This window comes from Orycteropus afer, unplaced genomic scaffold (genome assembly GCF_000298275.1).
Source record: "Orycteropus afer afer isolate SDZICR_OR568_19922 unplaced genomic scaffold, OryAfe1.0 scaffold00016, whole genome shotgun sequence".
Classification (NCBI taxonomy): Eukaryota; Metazoa; Chordata; class Mammalia; order Tubulidentata; family Orycteropodidae; genus Orycteropus; species Orycteropus afer.
In genome coordinates, this window is record NW_006921603.1 from 8,847,423 (window position 1) to 8,863,250 (window position 15,828).

A 15,828-nucleotide genomic window follows, 5' to 3' on the forward strand; every position below is an offset into this window, starting at 1 on the left:
TAAAACCAATAGACTTGTTGCTCTAAGACTCCGCGAGCCAGCTCTGCTGGAGGCCGCCTTATTAATAACGCCACCCACCCACCTCCCCATGATGGCGCCAGGCTTGGAGGAGGAGGGAACCAGGCGGTGGCTAACCCTTAGATAGTGATGGCTTTCTAGTCCACGAATGAGTCGCAGACTCCCGGACTGCCCCTTCGCACCCCACTTCTTGACCAAACGAGAAGGAGGAGAGGCCCTAACCCGAGGTCCCCAGGTGGGCAGCATGGTACCCCATGGACTTTCAAGCAGGGATGAATTAGCCAAGAGACCAATATGCAGAATCATCTCGTATCAAGTCCGCCAAAAGTCCCCGAAGTCCCCTTTACCCCCCGCGTTTTGCACCCTTCAGCCCCCCCTCTCGGTATTCCCGTTTTGCCTCCCAATCGCCTAAGAGGCCCGAGTTTAACCGCTGGAAGGAGATTAGGGAGCCATACATCGTCCCTGTTCTGATCCACGCAGTATTTTCTGGAAAAATTAGCAGCTTCTATCTGGAGGAGGGGAAGGGGAAGAAAGAAAAAAAAAGGGAAGGGGGGTTGGTGAGTTGAGGGGAGCAAGCAAGGAAACAGCCAGGTTGAATTCTCAGTCTTTATCAAGCAATTCACTCACCAATGAAAGAAAGCTGCAGTGGCAGATTCGAGCCACATGCGGTAGTGTGTAGCAATTAGTAGATAAAATGCTGACTAAAGTGCTAAAACATGAAGTATTATTGTAGCCAAGGTCAAAAATGCTTCAGTTGTCTTTTGCAATTTGGGGGAGGGGGAGGCCTTAGGATGCGCAGAGAGCTTTGCATTTTCGAAATGGTTGCCCTCTTTCTTCAAACTGTACTTTTTATTTATCTTTTTTTTTTATGATCCTGTTTATTATAGTTCAAGCTGCCTAATTATGTCACTGCTGGTTTTTGCAACTAACTTAATCCGTCTGATCCTTTATGAAACGATTCAGAGACACTGAATTATGTGTCCACTGCCTCCCCCACTCCTTGAGGGATGAGGATGATTTTTTACATTTTTACCTTTTAAATAAACCAGATAATTTTAAACAGGGTTAGATTTTTGGCTTGCAAAACAACAGGAATATAGATGTGTGAGTATAGGTTCCTCTGTTTCAGTACAAGAAACAGCCCAGAAATAGTGGGTCATATAAACATATACTACATCCCCCTCCCCAATCTTCTTTTATACACAAGTCTCAGCTACAAGCTTTTTTTAAAAAATAGATAAATAAAGCAGTTGCTTTCATGATTATAACTGTCCTGAATGGATTGTCTTCTTACCACATTCAATCTGTTTATGAGTATTTACTTTACATTAGCCCAGGGACCCTGCACTGCAGGAGTTTGCTTCTATTCCCCTGGGTGTCGGTGTCTCAAGTCTTACATCTGCTCTGTGATTGATGGAGCCTTGAATCCACGTTATTACTCTCTCACTAGCAGAAATCAAACAGGCTATTAACTACATTACTTCAAAGAACTGTTTCAATACAATCTCCTTATCTTAATTGAAACTTTCTTTGTATGGATATTTGCTACACAGATAATTTACAGGTGCCTACCAAGCATCACATTAAAGAAGAGGTAATATATAGAAGGTTTTTTTTTTTTTTTTTTTTTTGTAAACACACACCATTGTGATCTGTAATTTTAAAAGCCATTCCCAGGATTGGATCAGAGGTTTGATTTATTAGATTTATTATGGTCATGGGGGCGGTGGTGGTGGTGGTAGAAAGAAGTGCTAAAAAGAAGGGGAAGATACCCCTGTGATTCAGTTTTGAAATTTAGCATTCATCTGACTACAAGACTGCAGATATTCAGAAATATTCAGACCTAGATCTCTGCAATTGTTAACATCTCAAAAACCTTATCGGGGAATTTACGAGAAGAGAGATTATGCAGCATGCAGCCTAGTTCAGCGCCTACCTTGAAGAAACATAGAAACAGGTTTCTAATTAGATGAAGTGCCTTATAGACACTTAAAGACTTATGGCACCACAGATAGAAGTTGCTTAGATGCTGTAAAGAGCTGTGTACTTTTAAAGAGAGAGATTTGATATACAATCGAGGGATACCCTCAGGCATTTTGTTGAGGTTTCCTGCATAAGTGCTGCTGCATTGGTCATACAGGAACTGACTCAGTCGATCTCAAATATGATCTTGGCAAAATACTGCAACTTAAGTTTTTTAATATAGGATTTCTTGAATTGGATGTATGTATTTATGCTAACAGGACAGAGACTAAGAGAGCCTTAGGCACCATTCGTGGCTTTTTTTTTTTTTTTTTTTTTAATACATTAAAATTCCCTTCAGTCAATTCCATTCATATGTAAAAAAATGAGCAAAATGGGTTATTCTAATCAAACGTCTGCAGTATGCATCATAAAGTTAAAAAGAGCGAGAGAGCTGTAATTTCTCTTTGTAACCCATGTTTATAAAATAGGAAGATCAGATGAAATTTCAAGGAAGATAATTAAAGAGTGATGTGCAAGTCATAATTTGGCTAATGCAAAAGATGGGAGACTGCGAATTGTTACACTGTCTTCCTCAATGGTGCAGAGTTGTGATATTACTTTAAATTATTAAAATAGTTTTCGACAGCTTTCACAATACCAGCTCTTTGGCATGGGCTTTTATTACTTATTGTAATTGGAGGATCTGCCATTTTCTTTCGTTTATCTCTGTGTGTGTAGAAACGAGATAGATCTTGCCTTTTATTACTTCCCCATGTTCTGAATCAAAAATGTGGTTTAGATAATGTTTAAGTGCCCTAATTCTTACTGCAGCGGACGCAGACGTTATGAAAAGGCATAAAAATACACACAGAGGGTCTTTCCACCTCAAGTCACTGAATATAAGGCATTTGTGCTCTGTCGGGTGTATTAACTTCAGCCATGTGAATATAATTTTCATTAAAGTAATCCTGTTTCAACTAGATGCTGTGACTAGAGGTGAAACGTTGCGAAAGCGTTAAAAATAGCTTACTAGTAATTTCAACATCCTGTAATTTTATCACAGATCAAGTTTCAACTGTCATACTATACAGACCTTATTCCCCACATATTACATGTTTACTTTTTTAGCATGCCAGACCCACTTTGGAAAGATTGGTGCCAATATAATAAAATCCGGGGGGGGGGGTGCTGGAAGAAGTGGGAGGAGAGCGGCGAAGGGGGTGGGGGAGCGTGGGGGAAGCGAGTACACCATTTTACATCAACACTGCGAAAATGCAATCTAGCCTAGCGGAGGACCGGCAGCTGGGTCGGAGCGAGCGAGGGCTTTGCAGTCTCTGCCTGTTCCTTGTTCTGTCGCTCTTAAGTTTCTCTGTGTTTGCATAATAGCCGTGCATGCAAACCTCGCAATGCTCCAGGGCTCCAGAACAATAAATATACACATTTAAAGCCTTTATTGTCTTACGGTTCATGCCCTCGGTTTTCAACAGCTTAATTTCTGGTTGTATTTAACTAGTTTGCAGATGGATTTTTTTCAGTTTCAAACTATTATTGAGGAAGCTCCCCTCCCTTTTTTTTTTTTTTTTTGGCGGGGGAGGGAGTGGGGGTGGGGTAGGAGTCGGTATATTATTCCTGTAGCGCTGGGTTATATAAACACATTATCATTTGAGAGCGCCCTTGGCGTCCATCAGCATTGTAAACACGTACTAGTGTATATACTTCAAAATTAAAGAATGCACACTCAGAACCGGGAGCCTGAATTCATATTCCGAGCAGACTCGCTGCTCGCATTTATTGATTTATCATGCATCGTTTATTGTTCCAGTCCCTAAATGCAGTCGCTGTCCGTTCAATATTGTTCGCAAAATCCTGAGATGTGTGTGCACTGCTCACTTGTCTTTCTTTTTTTTTTTTTTTTGCTGAGTATTTTTTTTTGCGAAGCGAACAAATGCATTAATATTTATATGTTTATATAATCGATAACCCACTTTTCCCTTCCATGTAAATAGGCATCAAAAGATAATTTAACAGATTAGTTCTCGAAAACATGGCAGTGAGGAAGCGTAATTTAACTATCAAACAAATCTACATGTCTAATAACAGCAAATCTGCTAAGGAGCATTAGAAAGAGGAGCAGCGCCCCGGAATCTCTGCAGGAAATGTTCTTTATATTAGACATATACAAGCAGGTCCTGTCAGATGCACAGCGGAGCTTACTGGTCCTCGGCTTCTCCAAAAATTTCATTAGATGACACATCTAGACTTGGGAGATTGGGAAGAGGGAGATAGCATGTTCACATAGTTTTAGAGTGGATTTTATTTTTACAAATCTTCCTGTATGTTTTTTGCCTTGATCCATCCGCTTCCCGCCGAGATCGGAGGGAGCCTTTCTCCCGATTATGAATTTGATCAACCCACATTTGGAAAGAAACCCACACAGTTTTGACAGGAGCTGAAAATTGAGTCATCAGAGAAATATTAGGACATATTTTCAATCATTTTTGCGCCGGAGAGGAGGCAAGAGCTCAGTTTTATATTGAGACATTACGCCGGCTGAAGGCAGAGAATGTTTTTCCCTGCCAGGACCTGATGCAATCCATTCAAGCCAACAAGTTTGGAGAGAATGTTGAGTTCAATCAATTCAGAACGTCGAGATGGAGCCCAACTCACTCCAGGTATTTCGCTCTCCTCCGCTCCTCCGATCCCGGCACCCCCCCGGCACCCCCCAACCCCCCAGCTCACCCACACCTCTGCACCCACCCACACCCCCCACAAACTTTTCACCAAACTTTTACCCTCTGCATCTCCCAAAATCATTTTTATTGTTTTAAAAAATCCCTGCACTGCTCATACATATATAACGTAATTTTACCACCTCAAATAGGGAGATGGGGAGGGGTGGCGGGTGGGGGGCCCTGGAGTTTTTTATTTTTTATTTTTTTAAGGCAGGCAGAAAATTTGTGGGCTCTGTTATTTTCCACCCAGCGTTATATCTGTTGGGTCGTCTGTATTAAGAGTGTGATGTCTGTGTGTAAATTTGTCTGGGAATAGATGTATGTGCTCTGATGGCTACATTATTTATTTGGTGCCTTTTTTTCCCCCTGCAGTGGGTCGGCTCACCGTGTGGCTTGCACGGACCTTACATTTTCTACAAGGCTTTTCAATTCCACCTTGAAGGCAAACCAAGAATTTTGTCCCTTGGCGACTTTTTCTTTGTAAGATGTACGCCAAAGGATCCGATTTGCATAGCGGAGCTCCAGCTGTTGTGGGAAGAGAGGACCAGCCGGCAACTTTTATCCAGCTCTAAACTTTATTTCCTCCCAGAAGACACTCCCCAGGGCAGAAATAGCGACCATGGCGAGGTGGTAAACCTATCTCTCCCTCTTTTCTTTCTTTATTATTTTTTCCCCTTAGTAATGCTTATTACAGGGCAAGCTTGAAAATACTGTATTCACTTCTGCAGGCGAGCAAGATCGACTCCTTTTTTAAAGGGGTAGCGCCACTAGCTGGGGCTCGAGTATTTTGCCATTGTCAGAGTTTGGCTGTCAGCTTTACAAAGAGGATCCAACTGCTGATTTTAGTCAAGATCAAATAACTTGTTCGAGAAGGGTTTTGTTCAAGGATCTGTGTGTGTGTGTGTGTGTGTGTGTGTCAGATCGTTCGCTTCCCTACTGCTGCTTGAACATCACATGCCCTTTTTTTAATTTTTAAAATATTTTTTGTCTTTTGAAAATTTACCTTCTTGTCTGGCTCGGTCGTGGCTGGGTGGATTTCTTTCGGTGGGTTTCGATATTGTTCACTTTTTAAAAGTAAGTATTTGATATGTTTAAGAGGGCGGAAATTACGAAATGGAGGCAGAGTGAGATCAAAAGCTATTGAGTTGGCAAAGACGTGTTGAATAAAGTGATAAATGACAGGTACTGGAATAATACATTCAAATAACTTGCAGATCTGCCCGGGCGGATTTCAAAGCGGTCGTGTAACCGGCACAAACACGTTAAGCATTAACAACTATCTCTCGCCCCCTCCTCCCCCCTCCCCAACAAGCCATTTGATGTTCTAGTTTGAAATTACTCCACGCAAAGTGGACCCCTTCCAGCACAATATTTGGGGGTGTGTGGGACGGAGGCGGGGGAGGGGAGAGCAGAGGGGTGTGTGCTTGCCCACTGGCCCTGCAGGTCCAGCGTTTGCAGCGCCCAGACAGCGCTCCAGGGAGGGTGGGGAGGGACACAGCCTCCCCCGGCACGTTTCTGGGCGGCCGGGGGGGCGCTCGCCGCGCTCCCGGGAGGACGCCCGAGGTGAGCCCGCTGTCACTGGGCGCCAGGGCGGCCGCCTCCCTCCGGCTCTGTCATTTCATGTGTGACCGCAGTTCTGCGGGCTCCCCTCGTCAGCTGACCGACCTCAGCGCAGTGGTACCTACCGGGGGAACTATTTTGGGGCGCTGGTGTGCACGGCGCGGCGGGGGAGGGAGGGCGCACGTCTGCCTGGCAAGGCTTTGTGTTGCCCAAGCGAGAGCAGGGTAATCAAACTAGGACTTTTGAGGGCAGCTAGCTCGGTGCCAGGTTCCCGAGCTTTCGAGGTAGGTGTAAGGATCTTTTTGTTAAATGAATGTTACTCCGTTGAACTCATCGCGGGGCTCTGAGCTGCCAGCCCTTCCCGGATTCCTTTTTCTGATGGAGTTGATTGTACTTTTGGCATCGCCAGTCCTCCCCCTCTCCCCAGGATCGAATTACCCTTCAGTGGTCTATGCCGGTTAATTACTGGAGTTCGTCAAAACGTTCGCCCTCGAATCTGCCTCTTCGGAAATAAGCCCCACCTTCCTCCTCCAACTGCACGCCCCCCCCCCCCGCCCTCCCGATCAGCTTTGGGTTTTAAACGTTCATATTTCCCGACATCCGCTTGCAATTTACAAAGGTGTTGTTTGGAAATACTGTGAAAATCCTGCAACCTACCAACAGGTTGAGCTCGTTCCCCCTCCCAAGGTCTCGCTCGGCCCCCTCCCCCGACCCAACTTTCCTGCGCAGCTGTCTTCCTCCCCCTCCCCCTCCTGATTTCTTATTATTTGCTTTTCAAATTTATTACTTCAACATGGCCTGTGATCTGGAAAAGGGAAGGATTAAATATCTAAAAAAGAGGCAGTGCCTAATGGACTTTTGACTAAACCCAGGAGGAAATTATTCAGTGTTTTATGAGATATTTTGTGGTCACTTTTTTGTTTGTTTGTTTTTGGAATTGAAATTGGAATATTGTTTAAAGACCCCGAGTTGACCTCACCTGATCCAGTTTTCATATCTGGTGTTGTAATTAAAGAGTGAATCTGACTTAAGAATAAAAGCTGTATTAACTGAAGGTTGCATCTGCTAGAATTGCAGGTAGTGAATAGATACATTTTTAAATACACGATTTCTTTTTAATAGTTCATTATGGGGAATTGAAAGAGAACCATTGTAATGATCGGTGCATTTCTTCACTGCTGTATGAGCCATACCTGAGAAAATTAATCTTGCCATTTAAAAGTAAACTCTAGGGGGTTTGCGGAGGGAGATGGCTCTATTTATAATCCTCAGCTGCATATACATCGTCTAATATTATGCATGATTTGTTTTTTAATGCTAACGGCTGGTAATTAGCTGTATGATTATACTTGTATATTTCATTAGGACTTTGGCTGATGTCATTGTGAATTATTCAGCCATATTAAAACAATTTTCAATTGCGATAATGACACGCCTCAAAATTATGCAAATGCAGGCTGCATTGTGCAAAATAATTATGACAAATGTAAAGCAGGTAGAAAGTTTCCCAATGCAGATCGGTTTTCCACCCTGGTGATGTCATTTCCCCCCTGGCCTAAGTTAGTCATTCATTAGCTGAACAGCAGCAGTCTCCTCCAGAGGAGAGGCTACAGAAACCAGCATTTACTGCCGGCACCTAAAGGGGGCAACAGGGCCCTCTCATTAAGAAATTTGCTTTGTTTTCAGTTACTCCATTAACTTGTTTATATACATTGAAATGATTTTTATTATTGCTTTTAAATAGTTTTGAATGATGCATTTGCTGTTTGCAGTCTGTAACCGAAAGGGAAGGGTTTCTTGGTGATGTCCACTGTTACTTGGAGGAAATGTTCAGCACATTTAATCAGCCAGCACAGTTTATTTTAAGTAACCAAATGGAGGTTAATAATTTCTTGATTGAGCTGACATCAGCATCCATTTCAAAAGGACAGCCAGGACTCAGAATGCTTTTTTTGGTTTAAGATAATCATTCTGTCTTTTCATGATTTCTTGCAATGTAAAGACGTCAGTTGTGAAAACAGAAAATCGATAATTGTGTAAGATTAAAAATAGCATCCTGTGTGGTTTGTTATGCCTTTCAGAGGTTTTTTGGGGGAATATTTTCTCATTGACCCTTGTGATAATTTTATGAGGCTGGTTAAGGCAGGACTTTATATTCCCATTTTCTGGTTGGAGACATAGGCTTGCAGAGGCTATGTGGTTTGTCAGAGGTCACCAGGCTGAACCGAGACCTCCTCAAGCTTACCTTTGTGTGTGTCTGTATATACATTAGGAGCTCTGGTAGCACAGTGCCTAAGGCATCTGACTGCTATCCTAAAGGTTGGTGGTTCAAATCCACCAGCCTCTCTTTGGAAGCAGGACTAGGCAATCTGCTTCCATAAAGATTTATCACCACAAAAACCCAAGGGGGTCACTATGAGTCAGAATTGACTGGACAGCAGCAGGTTTTGGTTTTTGGTTTTGGGGTATATGTTATTCCACTGAAACTTATCCTTAAAACCAGAGACTGAATGCATTATGTTATATACTAGAAGCATGGGATAATATGGACAGCCCCTTGTATATTTTAGAACTGTTGACTAGTCAGTAGGCTCTGCCAAAGGTCACCAGATATTTAGGTAGCAGAGCCATTCTTATTTTATAAAATACAACTATTTCTAGCCAGTAAAATATAACAGTAATAGTTATATTTTGAATAATCTTATTATGAATCACTAACAATTTATTATTAGTTTTAATAATTATGAAAATGACTTAAACACTTATGTAGACTGCAGCCTCCATATGCTTCCAATGCTAGCAGAGTGGTGTTGAGGAAAAGCATTCCAGCAAGTCACATTTTGATTCTGCAACTTACTATTTGACCTTGAATCTGAAACACTCTGAGCCTCAGTTTCTTCAGCTGTAAAATGGGAACTGTAGTAAGGCTGACTGTGGGATGTTGTGAAGACCAAGATGTATTATATGACAAAAATGCTCTATAAACTTTAAAATGCTATGTAACTAGAAAGGACTTACGATTATGGTGTCCTTTGCTCTAGATATTCTTGCATTATAAACAATGATTGAACTTAATAATTTTTATGTTTGTGTGGAGGTTACAGGGCCTGATCATGAAACTGTCTTAAATTATCATGAAAGTGAATAGCAGGGCCACGTGCAAGGAGTTAAGTGTCTTCGGTACTGTAATTACCCACAATTGCCACATTCAGCTAGTAGCTCTTCAGAGGAGGAAAATGGCAAAGTAGGTAGGTAATTGGTTCTGTTACTGGGTAACTTCTGATGACATTCAATTTTAAATTGCCAAGTGCTTAATTTATTGGCAGTAAAATAGGTAGATGTGTTAGCTTGGCTTTCAGTAGGACCAGCCATGAGCCGGATTCTATAAGAAGGTTTGCAATTGTAGATATGGTTAAGGAAAAGATGTCAGGGGTCAAGATCAAGCATACTTGGAGTGTTACAGACTCTATCTAGCATGCATCCAGGATTTCTGAAAGTGGTTTGGCCATCACCATATCTGGTGATCACCAGCATTACTGAGATGCTTGTTAAAGATGCTGATTCCCAGGTACCTATTGCAATCAGTTCAGTTAGAATCTCTGGAGGTGGAGCCCAGGATTCTGCATTTTAAACATTTTAAGCAGTCTCATCCTGGCTGTGTGATCTTAGGCAAGTTCTAAAATATCTGTGCCTCAATTTTCTCATCTGTGGAATGGAAGTATGTTGTTGTTGTTATGTGCCGTCGAGTCGGACCCGACTCATAGCGACCCCTCCTTGGGTTTCCGAGGCAGACCCCTCCTTGGGTTTCCGAGGCAGTATCACTACGGAAGTAGATTGCCCCATCTTCCCCCATCTTCCTTTCAAGGAGTGGCTGGTGGGTTTGAACCGCCAGCCTTCTGGTTAGCAGTCAAGTGCCTTAGCCACTATGCTACCAGAGCTCCTTTTCTTTCTTTCTTTTTTTTTTTTTTTTTAAGGTTTCAATGAGTTAATACATGTACTGTGCTTACAGTTGAAGTTGGTGCATATGAGGCTTACAGTTGAAGTTGGTGCATATGAGGTATGTCAGTAATGTTTGACTATTATAATTACCGTACTTCTCACTGAAGTTTGAGATCACTATCATGGACCTTCTTGAAGATAGCTTGTCTCTGAGAAAGAGTGGCATCTAGGTTAGTTTGCTACAACACATGGCCAATCCAGGTCCCTCCCCCCCCCCAAATAGGCTATTTTTTAGCCATAGGGTGAATGTGGCTGTGTGGCCAAAATAAAAGGCTTCTGAAGGATTTTCATTTTCTTCCTTTTATATTCTGTGAACTTGATTGGCAGGATTTTTTTAAAGATTGCCTGATTTTATCATGTCTGGGGTTAGCCAGCACATTCCGGAATCAAAGAGGTGCTGTTTTGGACTTACTCTTCTCTGCGCAGGCCCTGGTCTGCATCCATGAGCCGATTTTTTTTGTCCCCCTTTTTTCGAGAGATTGCAGAGACATTTTAAGTGACCTCACTGACCTGGGACAATTTTCTAACTTTTCTGAACCTCAGTTTCTTCATCCGTAAAATGGGTTTAATGGCCTCTACCTTGCAGGCTTGCTGAGAAAATTAGAAATAATAATGAAAAGGGCCTGGCAACTAGCTTAGTACCTATCCATGAGAGCTTAATGAATGATGAATGTAATTAGAATGATGATTACTTACTTCAGGAATCATCTTAAGCTAAGAAAGGGATATCTTTTCTCTCTGCTTAGCAGGTCCATTAGAAGTAGGTCGATAAGTGATGAATGACACAAAGGGAATTTATTAGAATTTGACAAGAGTCTGCAATCTACTACCTGAGGGCCAAATCTGACCCACCTGCCACTTGTTTTTATAAATAAAATTTTATTGTAACATAGTCATTCATTTTACATATTGACTGTGGCTAGTTTCTTGCTATAACAACAGTGCTGAGTAGTTTTGACAGAGACTGTATGGCCCACAAAGCTGAAAATATTTACTGTCTGGCACCTTACAGTGCCGACCTCTGGCCTGCAGGGTTGATTTAAAATAAAGTATGTGACTGTGTACCTGTTTCTCTTTCTTTGAGTTTAGGGCAAGATCTAGAAATGTAAGAAATAATTTAGCCTTAATATTTTGCCATTAACATTTACATATATGAATCTTGATTTGCTTCAAAGTCAGGTCCAGGTTGTTAAGATTTGGGGAATGGGAGCTGTACAGAACTCCATTTTGTATGGGTGAGAGTCTGCTCCAGCCAGTGTTGGGTGGTCTGTCTTGAGTTAATGAAGAACTACTTTCTTAGTAGTAACCTAGCACTGTACTGGGTTCAGAGGAGAATGCAAAGCAGTCTGTCATGTGGCCCTTTTTCTCAAGAATCTTACCAATCTTGATAGGAAGATGAGATCAACATATGTTAAACCAATGTAAAAACAATATAAGATGCTGTATAACACATTGGTAAATTATGCTGACAGTAAATGTAGTATGTCTTCGGAGGCAAGGCTCATGTTTTTGGTAAGAGAATATTTGTTCAGTTCCTCAGATGTTGATTGAAGACCTACTGTGTGCTGGGGACTGGGATGTAAAGATGAAGGGGAACAACCCCTACCCTAAAAAACCTCCTGGTCAGTGCCACAGACAAACCCTGGTCAGTATTCAAAAAGCCATCAGACTTTATGAGTCTGTGTTCCTTAAAGTTGAGAATAATTATGGTTACCATCTATTTGTACCCTTTATTGATCTTTCTGGAAATTAAAAAAACACAGTCTTCATCTCTGAACTGTCATTCACTCAACCCATATTTAGGAAGTACCTACTAAGTGCCAGCTCCTGTTCTGGGAACTGGGGATACAGCAATGAAGGAGATGGACAAGAACCCCTGCCCTCACGGAGCTTACGGTCCTTTGCACATTGTGTCTTATATTAGTTGTGTCTGATACAACTTTGCCTTGCCAACCACCCCTACCTAACACACATGCACACAAGCACACATAATTACAGTAATGCTATTAGGGGCAGAAGGTTGTGTCTTATTCACCCCTGTGTTCCTCACAGTATTCTGTGCTACTCACTAAGTATGTATTGAATGACTGAATGACATCATTGAAATTCCTTCTTGCCTACCCTCTCCTTTCTTTAAGCTTGGCCCAATTTCTTTGTGGCAGAGGGCCTATGATCCATCATTCACATATGGGCCAGCTCTGGCACCCCTTCTCACACTTTTTGTTCCTCCTCTGTAATCCATAGTCATTGGCAATGTAGGACGTGAAAATATGAGTGAAGGTTTGTTTTTAGGAGCATTTAGCAAAGGATTAATGAATAGTTAGGACTGAATGATCATGCTAGAACCAACATCTTTATCTCTTTGGGTGTATTTCCAGTCTTTAGCCATCACCCCATACAAAGTCAGGCTTTTGGGGTAGGAACCTTTGAAAAGACTAGATAGACTTAAGGGAAGAAGACTCACTTTTCACCTGACTGTTGGTTGACAGTTCATATAAACCAGCATGTTGTTGAGGCTGAAGTCTTAACTAGGCCACATGTTTGATAGCAAGTCAGAATTGTAAGCAATTAAAACCTCTCTTGACATTTAGACTGTCAGGCACATACTAAGGAAATGTTATTTTTATGAAGTACAAGAGTCCATACATGTAAATACTTCATTATTAATTATTAATAAAGCATACCATTGTTCTTAGTGGCATCTAGTGATATATGATTCAAGCTCATTTATCAAAGTCTAGTTTTAACCAATATCCAGACTTTAATTGCTCGAATCAAATGCATTTGCTTGTCATTTTTTATAGCCAGGATAGTTGGATATTTGCCACCTTCTACTCAGAATAACATTGTAGCTAGTGATTCCCTGTTGGCTTGGCTTTTAAAAAAATTTAAAATAAATTTATCGATTGTTGGCTTAAGGACACATTTGCCTCAGAAATGTGGTCATGGACTCCAGCATTTCTTGAGAAATGAGCTCCAGAGCCCTTGCACCAGGTCAGCCTGTGTTCCTAACTGGTTTACTAGAGATTAGAACCTAGGTCTTAGCCCTCAGAGGGCGTCACTCACATCCTGCACTGTGAGCGTCAGTATTGACAACACATTTCAAACATGCAGATGATGATTATTATTGAAAGGGTGCTTTAGAATCATGTTAATGGCATCAATCTCCAGCACATACTTGCGTAAATTAATTCAGCTTTTAAAATCAGATGCACTGTTAGCAGCATTGAAGATGGATATTTGACATTTATCTCGCAGACTAGGATGGGTGGTTAATTATGTGAATTTCAGTAGGATCTTAGGGGCTGTATAAATAGGCACACACTGGCTTATTGCTGTCCACATGCATATGACCATCAAGTTCACAGACCCACTTCCATCCTTATGCCCAGAGGTCACATGTTGCTAGTGAATCTAAAGACCCCATAAACATCTTTGCCCCCTACCTTTCCTTTCTCATGGCTCTGAGTATACTGGGCTGTGAAGCCCACCCCTCCTCCCATAGTTGTATTCCAAGCCTGATCAGTGGCACTAAACATTAAACTCTTGTCTTTGAGAATAATAGGCTTTGCTTTCTACACCCTCAAGCATGTTGAGCTACTGTGCAGGCTGGAAAATAAAAATGTTCTAATTGTGTCTTTTAAATAAGCATAGGAGTGAATTAATTAGACCATATTTTGTCTTTAGTTGCTTAGTTACACAATAGTATTCCTGAGCACGAGTAAGATAAATTGGCTCTTTTTGTGTTGCTTGTCCCTTAATCATAATTACTGTATTGCTTAGGAGAGTAAAGCATATATAGAATTTGAATTTTTTATTAATAGTCAAAAATATGCATATGATATATAAAGTATATGCTGTTCAACCTGTTTTATATGCTTTTATGTGGGAAGAAGTTTTATTGTGGTGGTAACATTTGCATTAGTTGTTCAAAGATGTAGTTCTGGGAAATACATAATTGAAATGTTTTTGAATTGCTTTTTCTGGCCTTTTCAATCTTATTCAAAATAATAGCGCCTCCAGTCCTGGAGCAGTCATTCTCATTTGATTTAACATCTTTCTTTGTGCTGCCTGTGCGTCACCCAGTTTTAACCCTAGAGAGCCTAGATGAGGTCCTGTGATTCACAGGCCTCATACATTGCACCTTACATTTTTTTATTCGCACTGTTGGGGGCGCAGAATAGGCGTCCGAAGAGTGCCTACATCCTGCAGCCATACCCTAGTGCCACTTGTCCTTGGTACACTTCTGCATTTCTTGGGTTAGAGATCATCAAAATGTGTTCTAGCTTGGGCTGGACAACTCTATGTACTTGTTTTCTGGGGTCTTGCAAAATGAGATGTTGCTACTGGATTTTGAGGTTCTAGCCACTTGCCCCCCACCCTCAGCTATGGAAGGCAGCAAGAGTTGGACAGCTTTCCATAGTTAGTGAACAATGGGAGAGTCTGGCTTAGGACCCAGGATACATGCTGGGTAAATATATGTAAAAATTGACCCCATTGTCTTGTTGTACAGGCAGTCCCTGGGTTACTAATGAGACTGTTCCTTAGTGTGTCTTTAAGGTAAATTTGTAGGTAAGTTGGAACAGGTACATACAGTTCATACTTAGCCTTACTTTAGTGCATGAAAAGGCTCAAAGTCTTTTCAATGATTTAAAAGCTGCATGTGCAGCAAGTAAAGGTGATTGTGATGAAGAATTTGTTGTGAGTAGGGGTTGGTTCAATCATTTCAAATTAGGGCAAATTTATATAATATTAAAGGGGAAGTACAAGTTGCCCATTCGTAACTGGGGGAATTACTGTATTTGAAAAGCAAGTAAATTATTTAGAGATATTTGCTAGTTAAAGCATGTTATTTTACCAGCATAAAAGAACACAGTATAACTAGAGACAAAGAACTAGTTGCAAATAATTTAACTTGGCTACATCTGTGTATTTTTCTTAAGAGAGGAATGTATTTAAAAATACACGTTATATGTACATATGTGTGTGGATATATATAAGCACACACACACAAACACACATTTATATTTGTTGTTGTTGTTGCTAGGTGCTTTGGGGTCAGTTTTGCCTCACAGCAACTCATGTGACAGAGTAGAACTGTCCCATAGGGTTTTCTAAGCTGTAATATTTATAGGAGCAGATCTCTAAGTCTTTCTACCATGGAGGTGCTGGGTAGGTTCAAACTGCCAAGTTTCAGTCAGCAGCCAAGCTCTTAACCATTGCACACTAGGGTGTATCTGTATATACATGTTTTAAAAATATTTATTTACTTACTTATTGTGATTTTGGTGAAAGTTTATAGAGCAAATTCACTTTCCATCTAGCAGTTCACATACACTTTGTCTCATGATGTTGACTGAAATTTCCCACAATGCAACAGCTCTCCTCCCACTTCCTCCCCAAAGTTACCTCTTCTCTGTGTCCTTCCCTCCATGCACCCCTGCCCCCCAAGCTGTCTCCCTGTGCATGCACAGCCTTTCTATTCTCCCATGATTGTTCTCTCCAAGGAGTTTAACTTCTTAAATGGAAATACTCAGCTCATATGCCTGTCTTT

General features: G+C 41.3%; 1 protein-coding gene across 1 annotated transcript in view; it reads left to right on the plus strand.

Moving 5' to 3' along the window:
- The first annotated feature begins 4,634 nt into the window (after window positions 1-4,634).
- Window positions 4,635-15,828, plus strand: part of ARID5B (AT-rich interaction domain 5B) — a 209,976-nt gene continuing 198,782 nt past the window's right edge. The window contains exons 1-2 of the mRNA XM_007958972.1: window positions 4,635-4,655; window positions 5,088-5,342. Of these exons, the coding sequence (XP_007957163.1) occupies window positions 4,635-4,655; window positions 5,088-5,342 (276 nt within the window). The remainder of the gene's footprint in view (window positions 4,656-5,087; window positions 5,343-15,828) is intronic.